At 36.4% G+C, this 21,450-nt stretch overlaps 1 protein-coding gene across 4 annotated transcripts in view; it reads left to right on the top strand.

Annotated features, from left to right (window-relative positions):
* The window catches only part of PFKM (phosphofructokinase, muscle), a 52,461-nt gene that overhangs the window by 10,415 nt on the left and 20,596 nt on the right, over nucleotides 1-21,450 (top strand). For all 4 annotated transcript variants that reach the window (XM_087956442.1, XM_087956441.1, XM_087956443.1 and 1 more), the window contains 5 exons: nucleotides 14-112; nucleotides 11,015-11,088; nucleotides 15,660-15,737; nucleotides 20,140-20,329; nucleotides 21,198-21,363. In XM_087956442.1, the coding sequence (XP_087812568.1) occupies nucleotides 14-112; nucleotides 11,015-11,088; nucleotides 15,660-15,737; nucleotides 20,140-20,329; nucleotides 21,198-21,363 (607 nt within the window). The remainder of the gene's footprint in view (nucleotides 1-13; nucleotides 113-11,014; nucleotides 11,089-15,659; nucleotides 15,738-20,139; nucleotides 20,330-21,197; nucleotides 21,364-21,450) is intronic.

Below are 21,450 nucleotides of genomic sequence, written 5' to 3'. Positions count from 1 at the left end.
GTTGATCTTCCAGCTCGGAGAATGGCACATACACCTTTAAAACATGAGCATAGTGACACGATGGGGATCGGCAAGGCCATCGCTGTGTTGACATCCGGAGGCGATGCCCAAGGTAAGTGGATTGCCTGCTCTTCTCTGAATTTTGCGTGGCTTTGGGATTGCCTTTGTTTAAATAGCCTGAAAAACAAGTGGCAAAAACTGCAGTGTTCTCAATCCCAGTGAAATCAGGATCAGATTTCATTCCGACTATCGGAATTTCACTAGGTTAATTTGCAAACTGCTGCTAATAATACGTGTGCTGCAGATTTATTCAAAGTAAAAAGTTTGTGGGAAGGAATTATTTGACCCACAGGTTCCTTTCCCCTCCCCCTCTGTCCCCTACAGTTGTTCTCCCAGTCCCCTGAGGTTGTTTTTTTTTTCTTCAACAGTGAAAACTTTTCTTCCATCAACCTCCCTTGTGAATTTCAAAGGAGGATGTATACTGGGGTTGATGCTATTTAGCAAGGCATTCTTTCTTTCTTCACAACAACCCCCAGCTTTCTTAAAGGAAAATCTTTGCCCCAGCTGCAGCACCCCTCCCTAATCTCCTTTCTATTGCTTAAAAAGTGTTTTAAAAGCAGTCCGGTTGCTTCTTTTATTAATCACTTTCCTTCTCAAGTCAATCGCTTGCAGGATCATTTTTTTTTTACTGCCTCCTGCCTATATGGTTTCAAGACTTTCATTAACTATTTTTTTTTTCCGTTTTCCTTAGCTTTCCCCTTCCAAATCTTAGCTGTTAATCCAGCACCTGTTGTTAGTTGTTGTTTAAGTGGATTAGAAAGCAATTGAATAGACCAGCATAATATACTATTAATAGCACAAGGCAGAATATATATATATATATATATATATATATATATATATATATATATATATATATATATATATATATATGTGTGTGTGTGTGTGTGTGTGTGTGTGTGTGTGTGTGTATGTATGTATGTATGTATGTATGTATGTATGTATGTATAAAATATATATATTTTCTTAAGTTTTCGCGGGTACTTGAATGGTATTCAGCTTTGTTCGGGTATTTTCCCACGTCATTATAGTTGTGCTTTTAAAGTTGTAGCGACATTTCAGCAGAATCTCATCTGCCATCATCAGGCTTCTGTATGATGGCAGATGAGATTCTGCTGAAACGTCGCTACAACTTTAAAAGCACAACTGCTATGACGTGGGAAAATACCCGAACAAAGCTGAATGCCATACATGTAAGTACCTGTAAAAACTTAAGAAATATATATATATATACTGCATGTGTGTGAGAGAGACATAAACACATATTTTAAAACCCACACATCTCATATTGAAATAAATTAATTTTTAACATCATGTCAATTTTAAAAGCCTTTTTAAAAATGTATGTTTGTTCTCAGAATTCTTGTTGCGCCATTAATATATACAGTATATGTTTGCAGAGATATGTGAATAGAAAAAGGGTAAGTGACCCTTTGTCAGCATGCTGAAGTTTTCTACAGTTAAGTTTAGAAGATGGACTAGATGATCTCTAACTCCCTTTCTCTATCTGATCTATTAGGACTTCAGTGGTTTGCTTTTCTCCAACATGAAAACTCTTTGTGTAATTATTTCAGAAACTTGCATCATGATTCAGTGAGGTCTTTGCCTTGATATCAAATATTGTGCCTATTGGTTCCTTAGCAGAAATATTACTCATGGACACACAATTGTGTTATCAGTTTGGCTTGCAAAATTTTCAATAGTTACCATGTTCATCCTAATTATTCTTTTGGACAGGTACAAAATAAGAAATGCAGTCACTTTTGGGAAAAAATATCTTTTTAGGGAAAAAAATACCCGGGCAAAAATTGCTATAAGTTTGTGAGCAGTATAAGGACAAAAGTTTTTAGCTGTTACAAATGGCTCATTCATTATGTTGCTAGGTCATCCCTAACTGATGAATAGAAAACCCAAATAATAGACTCCATGACAACTCATGGAGGCAGATCCATTGTATCTGGGTCAAATCTTACTGATGGATTTAAAGTAAAGTTCTGTAAATGTTTTCAGACTGGAAATTATTTTGGTCTTTGTATGGTATGTCAGAAGTTGCAGTGTTAAAAGTAGGTGGGGCTGGAACCAAAGCTAGGGTTCTTGATTTCATTAGGTTTTCATGAAATGCATTCATTATGGTTAATTTGTTTATTCCTCTTTCATTCTTTTCTCCTTTTACTTCATTAAAATTATCATTAAGGGACAATTTTGGAAGAGTGCTTGAGAACACAAGCAAATCTTTGACCAGAATTCCCGTAGCCCTCAAGCTGGTAGTTATACAACTTTTTTTTTGTTTATAAAAATTTTTATTTTAAGACAAACATACACAGACAATACATTAAAAAAACATAAAGCCATCTTCCATTTTGTACATACAGTGTGTCAGTTGGTTTAGAATCTTTTGTGCAATCCTTTCATAATCATTGTTCACAATTTATATCAATCTCATATTGTCAAACTAACATATGCTTATCTATTTATTATTAATTATCCTGCTATTTATTCCATCAATATTGTTTTATGCTGTCATCCAATTGTTATATATGTCTACATTATATTTTGTATCAATCTATTAAGCTTCTATAACAAAATTATCTATTCTGTTACCTTACCATGTCTTTTTATCCAACCATTGATAAAACAAATCCCATATCATATAAAATTGCTTGTCTTCTTGTCCTCTAATTTCAAATGTCAGTTTACTCATTTCAGCACAGTCCATAATTTTTTAAATAACTTCCTCCTGCATAGGTATTTTGTCATTTTTCCAGTTCTTCGCAAATACAATTCTAGCCGCTGTTAAAACATTTACAATCAAATATTTCAATTCTTTATTGTATATGTCCGGTATGACTCCCAATAAGAAGATCTCTGGTTTAAAGTCTATATGTTGTTTTATCATTTTTTCCAACCATGTGTGGATTTTAGTCCAATATTTCTTTGCATCCGAACATGTCCACCACATATGGTAATATGAACCAGGTATCTGATGACATTTCCAGCATTTATCTGATGTATTCTTAAACATTCTCGCAAGTCTCATCGGGATAGGTGCCACCTGTAAAACATCTTATACAATTTTTCTTTATATGCAGTTGACATTGTCATTTTATAATTTTGAGACCACAATTTTTGCCATTTTTCTAAATCAATCCCATATCCAAAATTTTCTCCCAAGCAATCATCGTTTCTTTAACTTGTTCCTCCTCCAATTTAAATTCTAATAGATGTCCATAAAGTTTTTTAATTACCTTTTCATCAGTACCCATCAAAATTTTATCTAAATCAGTCAACTTATCATAAATACCTTCTGCTTTAGAGCCTTTATCAAACCTAGATTGTATTTGCAAATATGAAAACCAATTCATTTTTACATCTTGTTCTTCCAACGCTTGCATAGATTTAAGTTCACCCTTTTCATTCAATATCTCACCATATCTAACTGTTTGTTCCTTTTTATATATTATTAGATAAGAAAAAGCTTCAATAGTTGATATCCATGTTGGAATTTTTAAGTAATATTGTCTTTTTATCTTCTCCCAGTTCAAAAACAATGCCTCTCGAATATAATGTCTTCTAAAATACCCGTGTTTTAGTTCCCTTATACCAGAGAAAGGCATGCCATCCCAACAGCAAGTCATGGCCTTCTAAAGTCAATAATCTACTGTTCCTTACTGTTATCCATTCCTTTATCCACATCAAACTTGTCGCCTGGTAATATAGCTCCCAACTGGGCAAGGTAAACCCTCCTCTTATTCTTGCATCTTGTAACAGTTTTAATTTTATTCTTGCTTTTTTACCCTGCCAAATATATTTCAGCACAATTCTATTTAAATCTTCAAAAAACTCTTTCCCTAGTCGAATAGAAATTGTCTGGAATAAATATAAAACTCTAGGCAATATATTCATCTTAATTGTGGATATGCTCCCAATCAATGAGAGTTGCAGTTTTTCCCATTTTATCAAATCTGTCGCAATCTGCTGTTTGAGTTTAACATAGTTATCTTCCTTCAGTGTACTACATCTTGGTGTAATATGTATCCCTAAATATTCAACCTTGTTCGTGACCTGTATTTTAAAAATTTCTTCCGACTCTTTCTTTTGTCTTGCTAATATATTCTTTGTTAATATCTTTGTTTTGTCTTTATTTATTCTCAAACCTGCTACTTTTCCATATTCTTCTATTTTTTCTATTAATTTGGGTGCTGTTTCTAATGGGTCTTCTAATATAAATACCAGGTCATCTGCAAAAGCTTGCAATTTATACTCCTTTTTAATTTTCATTCCTTTTATTTCTTTTTCTTCTCTGATATTCCTGTTCAACACTTCCAATGTTAACACAAACAGCAGAGGCGACAATGGACAGCCTTGCCTTGTCCCTTTTCTTATGTCTATGAATTCTGTTAATTCTCCATTCACCATCACCTTTGCAGTTTGTTCATGGTATATTGTTTCAATGGCTTGGATAATTTTTTTACCAAAGCCCATTTGTATCAATTGCAGTAAAATAAATCGCCAACTCACATTGTCAAAGGCTTTTTGTGCATCTAGAAACATCAAGGCCATTTGCTTCTCAAGGTGTGCTTCATAATATTCCAGAGTATCCAAAATAATTCTCACATTGTCTTTGATTTCTCTCTTTGGCAGAAATCCATTTTGATCAGTATGGATAAAATTATTTAAGTATCTTTTTAGTCTTTCTGCCAAAATTGAAGCAAAGATTTTATAGTCTGAGTTCAATAGAGATATAGGTCTATAATTTTTAACTTGCTGCAGGTCTGTACCTTCCTTCGGTATAAGTGTAATGTATGCTTCTGACCATGTTTTTGGTATTCTTTTCTTTAACATAACTTCATAACTTCTAAAAGATGAAAACTCAATATTTCCTGATAAGTCTTATAAAATTCCGCTGGCAAACCATCTGGACCTGGTGCCTTCCCAACATTCTGTTTTTTTTAGGCTTCTGTTAATTCCATCATTGTTATATTTCCTTCTAACATTGTTTCAATATTTTTAGGTATCTGAGGTAGGTTCGCTTTCTGTAGATATTGTTTAACTTTTTCTTCTTGAATATTCTCTTGAAAGTACAGTTTTCTGTAGTAGTCTTGTATAATTTTTTCTTCTCCTCATTTCCATAGCAAACCTGTCCTTTATTTATTAATTGACTAATCCTTCTTGCTTCTCTTTCCTTTCTCAATTTATAAGCTAGCCATCTGCCTGGTTTGTTTGCATCTTCAAAGTAATTCTGTTTGGCATTTTTAATTTTTGGTGCTAATTCCTCTTTTTCCATTAGTCCCATTTTATGTTTAATTATATCCATTTTATTTTTAATATCTTTTTTTGTGGGGACTTCTGTAAATCTTTTTCCAATCTTTTATAGTTATCCAATTTATACCTCAAACAAAAGTTGTACAACTAAGCTGGTAGTTATACAACTTTTGTTTGAGATATAAATTGGAGCCCAACCTGCCTACGATAATTGGCTATGGGAAGGAACAACTGAGTTTGAAAGGGAGGATGTTACAGAAAGACATCATGCACTGCTTGTATCGGCAAGCTGGACAACTGAGAAGCTATTTACCAACCTGTCTCAAATGTCACCTTTAGGATGTATTGGGTCAACTCTCAGAATGATCACATGATCAATGGCTATTTAATGGGATCTGCAGTCCCATTAATATAGAGGGTACCCGGTTTGGTGAGAAGAGCATGTGTACCAATGTTTCTTAGGGGTCTCCTTCACATTGTACTTATGACTGTTTTGATTTCAGCTCAATTGGCATACATCATTCAAAGGTTCTTCCCTGGGTCTGAATTAGATTGGGTTTGGGTACCCCAAGTCTTCCCAAATTTGTGCAAAAAATGTGTTCATAGAGTAAATCAGGCGTTGATAAGTTCAAGCATAGGAAGCATCCCTTTTTGTTTGTACATGTGCAACTTCTAGAGTACTGTTCAGCCAAAAATTGCTAAAAATTGGTAATAAATTATCTTGTGCTTTGGAAGTGAAAAACACACAAAAACTGTATAGATGCCTAAAAACCAGGGAAATCCTCTTAAAGGAAAAAAGACATTGCTTCATGTATTTTCTTTTCCTTGCCCAAAGCGGTTTACAACTTCTGAATGAGCACCTCTTCCATATCAACTGCTTGTTCTTTGAGGTCAGCAAGCAATTTGTCTGCTGCTCAAAAGAAGGTCTTCTTTGGGATGACCTCCTAGTTTGGAAGCCTAGGCTTTATTCCCCCCCCCCCCCCAGTAACAGGTTTAACCCTTTTTTGTGTGTGTAGGGAATTGAAATCCTTAATCAAGTTCTAATTCATTTTCTTTCTTTCTTTCTTTCTTTCTTTCTTTCTTTCTTTCTTTCTTTCTTTCTTTCTTTCTTTCTTTCTTTCTTTCTTTCCTTCCTTCCTTCCTTCCTTCCTTCCTTCCTTCCTTCCTTCTTTCCTTCCTTCCTTCCTTCCTTCCTTCCTTCCTTTTGAAAAAAATACCTTGTTAGGGCTGAACACTAAACTAGTTTTCCACATGTGTTGACTTTTAACTCCCAGAATCCCCAATATACTGTAATTAGGTGGTCTAGGAATTTCGGAGCACTGATATCCATGTGGAGGATATCCAGGATAGATAAAATACACTCTCCGGGTGTTTTGGCACTATTAATCCTGAAATTCCCAAGCTCCTTTGTCTCTTGATTAATTGAAGCTATTACAAAACCAGAAAAACCCTGTAGCATTTTTTTTCAAACATGGGGAATTATCTGCTTTTTTATTACAGGTGGTCCTCAACTTACGACTACAACGGAGCCCAAAATTTATGTGGTTAAATGAGACATTTGTAAAGTGAATTTTGCCCCATTTTATGACCTTTATTGCCGCACTTATTAAGTGAATCACTGCGGTTGATAAGTTAGTAACCCAGTTGTTAAGTGAATCTGGTTTCTCCACTCACTTTGCTTGCCAAGCATCTGAATTTTGATGAGGATGCTGCAAAGTTCATAATGGTGAAAAAAAAGTCATAAGTCATTTTTGTCAGTGCCATTGTAACTTTGAATGGTCACTAACTGAAGTGTTGTAAGTTGAGGACTATCTGTAGTTGATTCAGAGAGGAGATATTTACTGATTTGTGGCAAGCCTTTGGCAAGCCATATTTCCATGTTCTAATTTTGCCGTGAAAAGTAATGATTAATAGGCTCTGAGCTTCATTTTCCTTCTTTGCTATGAAAATATTCCTTAGTAACGTTGAGCTTGTGTCTTCTTATCAATTCTGCAAGATTGATTGAGTGCCGAGGGCATTTTGTATCTCCCTACTTCAAAAGCAGACTTTTTCAAAATGGTAGCTAACCACTACCTATTGCTTTGAATACGCAGAGTTTCTCCCTGTTTCAATCACCCACTGGAGACAGTTTGGGGGGGGTATATAATGACTGGCTTTGGATTACATCCCCCTCTCCTGCTGTGGTATATTTGGAGCCAGCAGAAAGTTGGCATGGCAGACTGTTCTACAGTCACTTGATTTTAAATGTCAGCATTTCAAAAATAAAATGTGCAATCCTTCCTAGGGAAGATTGAGGCATATGAGTAATTTGTAAGCCAGAGCAGCAAGAAACTACAATCGCTCCAGAATGAAGAAGGAAGGAGATATAGCAGAGGAGTTTTAAGAGTGAGACTCTAATCTAAGAATACAAATGTATTCCACAGAGACCCCTTTCAGAGGTGGGTATTCAGCAGGTTCTGACCAGTTCTGGAGAACCGGTAGTGGACATTTTGAGTAGTTTGAAGAACTGGCAAATACCACTTCTGACTGGAGATTTTACAACATCCTTCCCCTGCCACACCCACCAAGCCACGCCCACAAAACTGGGAGTAAAAATATTTGAATCCCACCACTGATTGATACATTGATCTTGCATGTCATTGGTCTTTATTAAGAAGTCATTAGAAAACTCAGACTGTTAACAATAATTAGTATTTGTATTTAGGATCCAAAGCATTCCTTATGTGTTCATTTGGTGCAATAAAATGGAATTGCGACTGGGACAAAACTGGAATCTGTGCTAATTCTTAGAAAATAGTGTATCATTAGAAATGTATCCTTCTGCAAAGGAAATGTGGGCCAAAAAAAAAAAAAAAAAAAGTAAGGGGCAGATTTTCAGATACATCTGTAGCATTTCTTAAAACTATTGTCAGAATACTCCTCATCTTCGTGGTTGGGTTGTTGTTTTTTTGTTTTTTGAGAACATCAAAGTTTCCAGATTGCAATAGCATGATGCTGCCTTCTATAAGTTTTTATAAAAGCAAGTTTAAGAAAACTCCTTTTATTTATTTATAAATTTTATAGGCCATCCATCTTACCTCTTTTCCCCCTTGGGTCGGATTTTATATATTCTATACTGTAATATCTTTATCTGGAGTAGTTGTATCCAGAAATAGCTACATATTTGTAACTGAGGCACCCAGATAGAAATGGAGAGATCCAACAAATTGAGTAAGCCGCCCTTCTCCTAACTACGTTTCCACTCTAGCTGGGAAGTGTTGAATTTGCCTGTCTCACCTGAGGCCTACTTCAGGCAGAACCTACTTTCCTAAATTGATTGGGGCGGTGGGGGGGGATTGTAGCCCCATACATCCTCTTGTCCCGAGATTTCTGCAGCTGTTTTTTTTTAACTTAAAAAACTCTTTCATGAAGATCTCCCTTCCTCCTCTATTAGTCACCCTGATAGAAGACAATTTTTGTAAATAACCATCTAAAAGAATAGAAGCCCATGAATGAACTACCGGCCTACCTTTAAGTGGTTTCTGAAGAAAGAGTTGCAGGCTAGAAAACTCCAGAAGAATATCAGGCTATTATATGGGACTATTTGTAAGCTACAGGCTTCATGCTGGTGTCTTTACCTTGTTCTGGCTGTGATTCATATCACAAATTGGAAACTATTTGACTTAAGTTAATGTATATTCATAAGTAACCGTGGTAGAGAATTTTCGCCCACCAAGAATAGAATAGAATAACAGAGTTACAAGGGACCTTGGAGGTCTTTTAATCCAAACCCCAAGGAGAACAGCATTGTTCCATCTTTCTACTCCTTAACCTTATTTACTCTTGCATAATTTGTTGTACATTTTCAGGACATCCAGATCTGAACTACATGCTCAAACCATCATTGCTCTGTTACTGTGGTGATTTTGCTTACTCCCCCTTTTCCATGAGTTTAGTCAGTCCCAGCAGACAATCTCAGACAATCTTCTTGGAAAGTAAAGCATTTGGATTGCACAATTTTTGTACTGTGTGTGTGTGGTTGTTTTTTTGGGTACCTTTTAAAATGACGAAATAAGAGTATTCAGTTCCATCATAACTCCTGTCATTTTAAATATAAAACAATGTGATATATAAAATAATACAAAAGCCAAAAATAATAAAAGGTACACGGATGGAGATATAATGCAAATTCTATCCGACCGATCATCCCAGAAGGAGTCTATAATTCACTTTAATCCAAAACCCGAATGAAGAGTCAGATTTTAAGGTTTGTTTAAATAAGGATGGGGGCCATATGAAGCTGCCTGGGAACATTTTCTAAAGCAGTGCTGCAACAGACAATGCTACTTCTGAGTCCCATCAGATGACACAGTTCCTCAACTTACAACCACAATTGAGCCCAAAATTGCTAAATGAGACATTTGTTTAGTGAGTATTGCCTCATTTTATGACTTTTCTTGCTACAGTTGTTTAGTGAATCATTGCAGTTGTTAAGTTAATAACCCCGTTGTTAAGTGAATCTGACTTCTTCATTGACTTTGCTTATCAGAAGGTTGCAAAACCTTGACCCTGGGACACTGCATTCATCATAAATATGAACCGGTTGCCCAGCACCTGAATTTTGATCACATGACCACGGGAATGCTGCAATGGTCATAAAGCGAACAACTATCATAAGTCATTTTTTCAGTGCCATTGTAACTTTGAATGGTCACTAACTGAAGTGTTGTAAATTGAGGACTACCTGTACTGCATAATTGATGAGATCAAAGCCTGCAAATTCTGTCAAGTTGTATAGGACAGCTTAAAGCTACATAGCATAGATGTCCCTCAGATAACAAGGCACTATGCCTTAGATCAGGGGTGTCCAACCTTGGCAACTTTAAGACTTGTGGACTTCAACTCCCAGAATTCCTCAGCCAGCAAAGCTGGCTGAGGAATTCTGGGAGTTGAAGTCCACAAGTCTTAAAGTTGCCAAGGTTGGACACCCCTGCCTTAGATGATAACTAGCATCTTGAATTGTTCTGGAAACCTGCTGGTAACCAATGCATGTGTATGGATGCAGATAACACATTAAATGATTTTTTGTGTGTGAAGGCTTTCCTGCCCACAGCTGCCATTTGCTCCTTTGAGCAGGAATTGTAAGAACATCCCTAAATTATGCACCAGTGCCAGAGAAGGAAGTGTAGTCCTGTTCAGGACTACAGATGGAAAACTTCTCCAAATACTCACACCAACCTGATTTTATTAGAGTTTGCACTACCCCCATGCCAATTCTGCCAGAAATTCTAAAAATCAGTGTTTTCCACAAATTGGTTCATTTTGCTATGGGCTTCTTTTGTTATTTAATAGGAGATAAAGATCCTGTTGAAATGAAAGCATACCATTTAAAAAAAAATCAATGCCTTCAGGAATCTTTTGTTTCCGTAGCTCAATTTTGGAAGAGGTACGTACGAGGAAGCCTTGCAGATCCCAGAGTGATAACGTATTGATGTTTATTTCTTTGTATCCTGCCTTTATTATTTTTTACAAGTAGCTCAAGGCAGCAAACACATCCAGCATACCTTCCTCTTATTTTCCCCACAACACCTCTGTGAGGCAGGTTACACTGAGAGGGAGAGTGACTGGATCAAAATTTATGCAAAAACATACTCCACATGTGATTTGCAGGTATAAATGCCACCTCTGTTCCTTTTCCCCCCTTTCTGAATAGGTATGAATGCTGCTGTGCGGGCTGTGGTTCGAGTTGGGATATACACTGGTGCCAAAGTATATTTTGTTCATGAGGTGAGTAGATGGGATGGTTCCCTCACTTGGTGATGTCTTTGTTAACTTTGTTAAGCACTGCAATTCTAGCAAAGAAGGGGAGTTGCTTGCTGGCTTTGAGATCTGGCATTTAGCACTTGTGCTAGGCCAAACCTGCATAAAGGATTATGGCATCAATATCCCTCACCCCTGAATTAATCCCAATCTACTCAAACAATAGAGGATAGCAATGCAACCCCATTTTAATCAGTCAAGAGGGATAGGAATACCACTTTCAAATACCGCCTGATGTGCCAAACCACTTCTCCCATGTTTTTTTTCTTATTTACAGAAATTTTGTTTAAGTACAGAAAGGCACAAAAGAACTCTGTTTTCTCTCAACATTTTTCAAATATGGCTAATCTGTATGTATGCCCAGAGTATGTCTGCACAAATATACACTCATCCATAGACAAGGGAAAGGGTTGTAACCTATCTCTTCTGTTCTAAAAGATATATAATTTTCTGTGCCTGCATGGGGGTCTTATATATGATCTTCATTTTTATAATGGCACTCTACCTTTCTTCTTCCTCATATGGGATAGGCCAAGCCATCTACTTCTAAATTCAAACTATTAAAAATACACTCTTCTGCTCCCTTCTGTTTGAACATTGCTAATTGCACTATTTCAGCATTTTGACATGGGAATGGTCCAAATGAGAATTTAATTGTAATCTTTGTATTTTCATGGGGAGAACATTCAAACAATGTAAAATTCCGTCTTTTATTTTCTGGTCCTTATTCTCTCTCTCTCTCTCTCTCTTTTTTGCTGGGAAAAATTCAAGGAAAGATGGGAGAATGTCACTATATTTTGCTCTGTGACCTTAGAAAGTCTTGGGCTCAAAAAAGGGAACACTGCCTTTTTTTACACTTTACTTTTTGTTTTCAGAACTGAGGGCCACAGGAATGTAGCTTGGTGGGGCCATATCACCAGAGAGAATGGGGCATAGATGGAGAGCTTGGCAGATGACGAAATGTGCATGATGCATATCGTGCAAATTCTTCAGTTTGCGTAACTGCATTGGGGCGCATAGTTGCAGCATTAACATGGTGACATTCGTGTGCTCATGTGATTTTTGCTTCACTGTGTTTGCTGTGGACACCCGCTGGAGCATGGTTGGAATTGTTGGATTTTAAAAAATATTTTGGAATGATAAGGAGAAGTTATTTACATCTTATGCTTTATGCCCAAACTAAAGAAAAAAAAATCTATTGCCTTTATGTAATAGATTGCAGTGAAATTTTGATAATGCAGTCCTGGGGGATTTTCGAGGCCATGGTTATGGGGCTAAAGATGACTCATTTGTGTTATATTTTGGAAAACTCCCCTCTCTGGTGTCTTTTAGGGACACGGTTGAATTTGTGCCTTTCTTGTCTTCGGCTTAGCACTGAGCATATTTGGAGATCATGTCAAATTGCCATGTCCGTATTGCTGACACGATGCTTTTGCTTATGTTGTCCTAATTCCTGTATTAATGGTTTCTGGAAAACAGACTAGAAAGAGACAGCATGAATAGCGTACTGTAGTGTTGGTTATGCCAAACTCGCTACAATCATGCCAAGAACTCAGATTCAGAATGCCTCTTGTTCTGTTGCTTCCTGTTCAATGTTTTCAGTTACTAAAGAATCTGGAAGCATTCCAGGAATTCCACATCTTGGCCAAATCTGGCCTACCTTGTACTGTATTTAAAAGACATTTTCTCTTGAGCATTCATTCCCCTTTATGCAATTAAGTTATGTGCATCTCTCAATCCTTTGAGGTAGGCAAGATCAAGAAAAAGGCTTGGGTGGGATATCAGAAACGTTCTTTATTCAGTGAAGATATAATAACAAAATCTTTATGTTCCTCTCCTTCCATCTTCTGCTAAACAGCATCAAGACATATTTATTTTCAGTTTCTTTCTCGTGCTTTCTTCTGAGCAATCTCTTTTTTTTTTTTTTTTTTAAACAAGTTTTATTAATTTTTAAAAAACACACAAATTGTCATTATTCATTACATGTTTAAACCTTTTTCATTGTCAATTTAACAAGTCAGATAAATTATAATTCTGTTTTAAACCATTTCCATACAACATACCAAAACCTCTTATTCAATTTCTCTTTACTTCTCTTTACTCTTATTCAATATCATTATTATTATTTCATCTGTTTCTTTCTGACTTAGTTACCATTATTCTCAATCTATATTTCTACAATTTTTAACTAATTCTCCCCCAAAAGACATATACACACAACACACAAAACATAAAAAAAATCTTTTGGAAAGTAACTTGGACCCAGGTGTCTCTCTCTTCATGGACTTCAATTATATTCATGCTCATCTTACATATCATTACTTATTTTATTTACCATTCTAAGCCTTCTATATTAACTTCCCCACATGTTTCACACTTCTTACTTCTATCTTAATTAATCATCTTAATTTGAATCATTATATTTATATCTTTTGTCCATTTTTATCATCCCTTTGTCTCATTCCTTATAAAAAAAAAAAGAAAATAAGTTTCTCCTGAAATCATTAATCAGAGTATGATGCCTTTCTATCTCCCCCTAAGTTAATCAAATTAATCTTTAAAATAATATCTAATACCCAATCCGATTTTGCTTGGTACATTCTATCTAACTAATACATCCAACATAATTAAGTACATAATTAGACAATAAATCCAAATATTAAAAAAAAGATACTATAATAAAAATTTTATAATAACATCAATACCATAGTCTTATTAAACTCTTTAATTAAAACAATATTCTAAACCTCCCCTATTATTAAGTTTTAAAGCCAATCATTTTTAAACATTTTAACATTTTAATCTCTTATCAACTCTTAAATCATTACAATACTACCATCTCATCTTATGTACCTTGCAAAATCTTTTTTTTTTTTTTTTTAAATTATACTTTATCCATTATCCAAAAAAAGTTTCTTTTTTTCATTTAATTTCAAGACATTGTAGCTTTTCTCCACCTTTTCCCTTTCTTTCTTCTCCCAACAAACCTTTCTACCCCCTTCTTCTAGCCTCTGCCTTGCCAGCTTCCCTTCTCTGTCGTATTCCTTTTCCTTTTGTTTACTATCATCATATTGGTTTTGCACCTTATTTTTCCCTTTCTTAAATGTTTTTTAGATCTTAAGTCCTTAAGTCCTTTAATTTTCTTCTTTTCTCTTCTTTTCTTTTCTTTCTCTCTTCCTTCTTTCTGGATCAAGTTCTGAGATTCATTAAAGATGGCTCCTTTCTTTCTTTCTTGTTCCTCTGCTGTCTTCATCTGTTGTAATGTTTGTTGATAATTAATAAGCGCCATTTCTAAGAAAAGGAAAGCTTCTTCCACACCATCTTTACCATTTTTTTTTGCTTGTTCATATTCTTTTCTTAGTTCCTCAACAGAAAGAGCCATTATAAATCTTTTCTTTTCTTTTCCCCTTCTTTCTTCTTACAACAACCAGAATATTCAAAAGAAAATAAAAAAAAAAAAAAAACAGTCCCAAAGTTATCAGTCAATCCAAACCAAGGCAGAATTCTCACTTTCTCCTTCTGGGGCAATATCAATCCAAGAGAAAGAAAGTCCAAATCTGTTTAAAATCTTATTGCAATATATTCTAGTCTTCAAATCCTTAAGGCATCTGCTCCAACAAATCTTAGCATACAAATGTTTTCTTTTTAATCCTCTCTCTTCCCACTCATCGCTTAAAACCAATTTTCACCTAAAAGAAATAGGTTTCTTAATATCCAGTTATTTATTCCGTAGGAAAAGAGGGAAAGCTATCCTTTCAGCACCTTCACAGCCGCTTTTTTCCTCTTCTGGCAGGTATTATTCAGAAAGTCATACTTTTCAGGAATTTTATTAGATATGTCTTAGAGTCCTAGGAGCCAAGAAAAACTTTCTCCTCTCAATCACTTTCTCCACTTCCTCCTGCGCATTCTTACCCGTCCGTATTGCTGACTTTTGCTTATGTTGTCCTAATTCCTGTATTAATGGTTTCTGGAAAACAGACTAGAAAGAGACAGCATGAATAGCGTACTGTAGTGTTGGTTATGCCAAACTCGCTACAATCATGCCAAGAACTCGGATTCAGAATGCCTCTTGTTCTGTTTCTTCCTGTTCAATGTTTTCAGTTACTAAAGAATCTGGAAGCATTCCAGGAATTCCACATCTTGGCCAAATCTGGCCTACCTTGTACTGTATTTAAAAGACATTTTCTCTTGAGCATTCATTCCCCTTTATGCAATTAAGTTATGTGCATCTCTCAATCCTTTGAGGTAGGCAAGATCAAGAAAAAGGCTTGGGTGGGATATCAGAAACGTTCTTTATTCAGTGAAGATATAATAACAAAATCTTTATGTTCCTCTCCTTCCATCTTCTGCTAAACAGCATCAAGACATATTTATTTTCAGTTTCTTTCTCGTGCTTTCTTCTGAGCAATCTCTTTAATAGGGTCCTCCTTAATGGCTCCCTCATTCTTTCCCTCTTCCCAAGGTTGGCTGTCCCTTCCTTTGCAATATCTCATCTTATCTAGCTCACTTTCCATAATCTATTCTGCCTTTTGTTCCAGGGTTACCAAGGGCTTGTGGATGGTGGAGATAATATTAAAGAAGCAACATGGGAAAGTGTATCTATGATGCTGCAGCTGGTGAGTCACTTTGCCTTGATTTTCATTCTTCCAGACTCGTGTTTGAAGTGGCAAAGAGCTGTCATCTCTACCAGAAGTGACGCTCCAGCTAAGATTTCAGAAAGGTCTTTTGAAGCTCAAGTGGAATGAAAATATAAAATAGTTTTGGTGTCTTCATGATATTTAGAACTGAACTATAACTTCCAAAATTGGCTATATTCACTGGGATATTGGGGAGTTGTAGTCCCAGGAGATCCAAGGGCATAGTTTCTGACAGCACCAGTGTATAAAGTATACAGGTAGTCCTTGACTTATGACCACAATTGAGTTCAAAATTTCTGTTGCTAAGTGAGACATATATTAAGTGTATTTTGCCCCGTTTAATGACTTTTCTTGTCACAGTTGATAGGTAAATTGTTGCAGTTGTTAAATTAGTGACTAGGTTGTTAGGTGAATTTGGCTTCTCCATTTACTTTGCTTGTTAGAAGGTCGCAAATGGTGATCACATGACCCCAGGACACTGCAACCGTCATAAATACGAACCAGTTGCCAAGCATCTGAATTTTGATCCCATGACCACAGGGATGTTGCAATGGTTGTAAGTGTGAAAAATGGTCATAAGTCACTTTTTTCAGTGCCATTGTAACTTTGAACTGTCACTAAATTAACTATTGTAAATTTTAGGACTACCTGTATTTCTATTCCATTATGTTTCCTAATTTTATTTTTAATCTGCCCTTGCAATTTCTCCTTCTCCTTCTTAGTGTTTGTGCTATTTTAGTGAGTTATCAGCATCTGGAGGAACAAGGAGTGGCAAGAGACACCAATGCTAATGGACTTACCTACTTCTTGTATGGTACAGTTTATTCCCAAGTGAATTTGAGACCCAGATTTCAGTGGGTTGTGTTTTGAAGCTAAATGTTTATTACAATGCCTATCAAAAAAGCTGCAAGAAATGTTATGGGAAAGGTAGCACCTCTTTAATGGGAATTAAAGTTTCTGAGATGGCATTCCTAGACTTGGAGGTAAAATTAGATGAGCAGAATATTGCACATGAAATTATGTTCATAAATAGCAATAGCATTTATATACCACTTCACAGTGCTTTACAGTCCTCTCTAAGCAGTTTACAGAGTCAGCCTATTGCCCTCAACAATTTGGGTCCTCATTTTACCCACCTCGGAAGGATGGAAGGCTGAGGTAACCTTAAACCTGGTGGGATTCAAACTGCCAAATTGCAGGCAGCCAGTAGAAGTAGCCTGAAGTTCTGCATTCTAACCACTGTGCCACCGTGGCTCATCAATTCTCCATTCTTGCCCCAAAGGTGCTTTTTCAGGAGGTAACTGGAGTTTGTTGTTTTTTCTTTTGAAGACGTTTCGCTTCTCATCCAAGAAGCTTCTTGAGCTCTGACAGGCTAGTGAGGAATGGAATCCTGTCAGAGCTGAAGAAGTTTCTTGGATGAGAAGCGAAACGTCTTCAAAAGAAAAGAAAAAATCCAGTTGCCTCCTGAAAAAGCATCTTTGGGACAACCATGACCTGGATAACTGAGAATCTCTACAGACTCTTCATTCTTACAATAATACGGAAGTACCATAAGACATTCAAATGTATTGAAAGACCAACTTCCTCTAGGCGTAGAGGGAGACATTGGGCCTATTGGACTAAACCTCAATAAGAAAGCCAGATGGTGAACTTTTAAGTAAATGCAACACTCCAGATTTTCCTGAGAGCGTTCTTTATACGTATTGCTTCATCTCTGATAATCCCAACCAGCCTGACCATAAACTTGGAAGCTCTGTACATTTTAGTATATAGCTAAATAATTCGATTGTCAGGATAAACTACTGCAAAGTAGTTAAACTAGGAAAGAAAAGATCTTCCATTAATTATAAAAGGAGTCACGGAGACCATAAACTATTAAGATATTCAAAGCATAGATAAGCTCCCAGGTCCTATATATTTTGCATTTGTGTATCTGCCAAAAACCAATATTTCAAGTCCCTTACTAGTTTTGAATCTCTAATTTATTAGCAAGATTTGGATATGTGTAGGTAAGGAAGCCTCTGCCAGACTCCATGTTGAGGATTAGTAGAAAGCTGATCACCCAGGCAAATACCTGTTTGACCTTATGTGATTAAATCCCTGTAGAGCTTTCTCCCAGTTTGTTTTAACATTCTACCCATTACGGTAATAAAGAGAAAAGACAGTAATATCCAATATAATTGGAGCAATCATACCTGTGTGATTTTTTAAAGAAAGCATTTCTGCATTATCTTCTTGATAAATTTATGAACTTTAAATCTTATAATTCTATTCACATTCAATAAACTTAGTTGAACAGAAGATAATTAGAACTATTTCTTCTAAAGGGATCGGTACCTTGAGATCATTAGAACATAGTGACCTTTGCTTTCGGTTGGGATCGCTGGCAAGGTCGAGCGTCTTAAATGTAATGATACCATCTCAGCTGGGGTCACAATGAATGTCTTGAGGCCTAAAATAACTTGAAATTGGAGATAACCTTTGCCTGCAGCCATACTTGAATTGGTGGGGAGGAAAGGCTGTTTGGATCTAATAAACAAGAATCACAGAGGATTCTGTTCCAGTTAAATCTCTTGGTTGCTATCCAGTCCCTGTACTGTGGCTGGAGATGCAGAGGAAAATTTGTCCACAGATGATTTAGTAGCCAATGATATTTACAAGCATTCTTATGCATTCTTTAATATCGCTGTGCCATGAAGATTTCAATGATTATGAAGATGCCTTTATCAGGTCAATGTAATGGATTTGCAAATAAGAGAAATGTAACATTTTATACAGATTGAAGATAAGCCTTATTTTTTTTTCATTTTCCTAAAGTATGAATTACAAATTAAGGTAATGTTATTATGACTTCTGTAAGATATTGCTTTGTTGACACTTAACACCAAGCCATCATTATCATCTTCATCATCATCACCACTATTATAATCATATTACTACTGTGGGGTCCTTGATGCTCTCTGAGCTTGGTTGTTCCTTGCAGACATTTCATTACCCAACTAACTAACAAGGAAGGGAGTGGGGTTTGTTCTCTATTTATATGCAAATAGCTTGCACTATCAGTGCTCCCTTCTAGCCATAATGATATTACCTATTGGATAGTAAACATCTGCAAAAAAAAAAAAAAAAAAAAATCAGCTCAGAGAGCACCAAGGTCTCCACAGTTCAACCCTGAGCTACAGATTCTTTCTTCTATTGGTATTATTATTGTTTTTTTTTATTGTATTATATCACTGTATTACAGAATTTGCAAGGTGTTGGCTTGGTTTATACTTAATAGCAAGACATATTATTATCATTATTATTTCTGCTTTAGTGAGGTGTTGGGGATTAGCAATATATTTGCATCAGACCATTATGAATTATTTAATGAACTATGGTTGGAAGACCAAACCTGGATATGTGTGAACTATACCCCCCCAAAAAATCTCCCTATTTTTGGAGAACCCTGGGATTGTATTTTTGGTAGGATGAGATAGGACTTTTACCAAGAGAAAACTGAATGATATTGTAAAGAGTAAGGAAAACGGCTTTACCTGAGATATCAGGAACCAGGAGCTGAAACGGTTTTAAGCCAAAATAATAAAATATAATTTGAAAGTGTTTTAGGCAGATCTCTTCTTAATTCATTGAACAATAAGAAGGGGGAAGAGGTACAGCACAATCAGACTTGTAAGATTCCACTATTATAACCCTTCTCAATAAAAATAGTTTTAGTCTTCCTACGTTGGCCAAGGTAGTAGAACTGGCAGATATACCTTACCTTTCCTAGCACAACGGAGATGACAAATGAGTTCCTTTTATTGAGTTTCTGTTTGCTTTCTGGAGAGACATCCAATAATGTTCATATGTCTCTGAACCAAAGATCCCAAGAAAATAAATTAAAATATATATATAATATTTTCCGGTGAATATGAGGGACTTGGCAAAGAGATCATAGCAGCAACTACATTATCTCCCAATTCACCCTCCTTTGTCAGGGTTCCAGAAAAACCCAACTCCAATTAAAAACTCAGAGACAGGCATTTTCTCAAAGTTTCCTTTTATTAGAGTAGGTATACTGGCACACCTGGGAAAACCCGTATCTGAGAGTTCCGAGTTTTCCCTTAGTAATTCAAAAGTCAAAACCCAACCCCTGCACCCATCACTCCATCACATGGTCCAATCACCAACCATCCCAACTTGAGACATCCTTTCACCACTCCTCCTCCAGGTGCAGGAATTACACGACCTTGACCAAAAAGAAGAATTATATTATGTCTAACTACCAACACTCTAAAATTCCCCCCCTCCTACTTCCCAGGCACAGGAATGTGGCAGCGTGGAAACTTCTGGTTCTAATATGGCTTCCAAAGCTGACATCCTTTTTGTCTCCTTTCAGGGTGGCACAGTAATTGGAAGTGCTAGGTGTATGGACTTCCGCAAGCGGGAAGGACGCCTGAAAGCTGCTTGCAACTTGGTAAAGAGAGGAATAACCAACCTATGTGTGATTGGTGGTGATGGAAGTTTGACTGGAGCAGACACTTTCCGAGCAGAATGGAGCAATTTGCTACAGGAGCTGGTTAAGACAGGTACCACAGTTATGCAAAGGCAAGTTAAGAACTGCGGTCAAAAGTAAATACAGACCACCAAATTCTAAAATGTGACTTCCCTGCTGCAATTGGATCTTTTTTTTTTCTTGCTTGATCCACTTCATTGCAGATTTGAACATCACTGCCTTTACCTTGTTGATTCGTGATGATGATTCCACTCTCTTTAAATCGTGATGATGATTCCACTCTCTGACAGGAAGATAAAAGTTTTACTGACCCAATCTGATGTGGTGGGTCAAGAGATAGGCAGTGGCTAGAACCACTAAGGCAGATTAGGAATATTCCCCAAGTTTCCCCGCCTTGATTGTGAATATTAAAACTTAGAAGAGGTGCAGATTCAAAATGCAAAATGCAAGAGTTGACATAGCAGTCTCTTAAGTATAATTTAAACCAAATATTTCTTTTCCCTGGAGTTACACTGTGAGCCCCAGGAAAAAATGCAGTTGCCTTACAATGTTTCTGACACATTTTGCAGTCACCCCTATTTACAGGCATCTACAAATTCACATTTCTGGACATTTCTACATCTCTGAAGGATTCCCACTAGAGCCACAGTTTGTGTGCTGTGTTATGTTTCAAAACACCGTGCTTTACTGCAATTCTGAGAAAGCCAAGAGTGTCTTTCCATATCTTTATATCTGTGCATGTTCCTCTGTAATTCAGTTCCTGAGCCAAATTTTTCTCCTTTGTGGCAATGCTTAGTGTAAAAGAACCAGGGTAAAATGCTGCTTTTCTAAGACCTGGCCTACAGAGGATTTTCATTCCCCCCTTCAGATGAAGAATGAATTGCAACAGTGATATTATTATAATATCTGCTGATATTAATTAGTTCACCGTTCTCTTTAAGGGAGCATCACAGTGGATGAAGCCAAGAAGTCCAGCTTCCTGAACATAGTTGGCATGGTTGGTTCCATTGACAATGATTTTTGTGGGACTGACATGACCATCGGTACAGATTCTGCTCTCCACAGGATAATGGAGATAGTGGATGCTATCACCACCACTGCCCAAAGGTAAAGCCCATAGATACTGTATTCCGCCATTTTGTAATATTCCTCGAGAAACGTGGCAATATGCTATTTGGGTAGGAATTCAAGCAT

Source organism: Notechis scutatus, chromosome 2 (assembly GCF_049901735.1).
Source record: "Notechis scutatus isolate UNSWTSFEM ecotype Mainland chromosome 2, rNotScu1.2, whole genome shotgun sequence".
NCBI classification, from domain to species: domain Eukaryota; kingdom Metazoa; phylum Chordata; class Lepidosauria; order Squamata; family Elapidae; genus Notechis; species Notechis scutatus.
The sequence above is the reverse complement of the archived record's forward strand: the minus strand, read 5'-3'. Positions and strand labels throughout refer to the sequence as shown.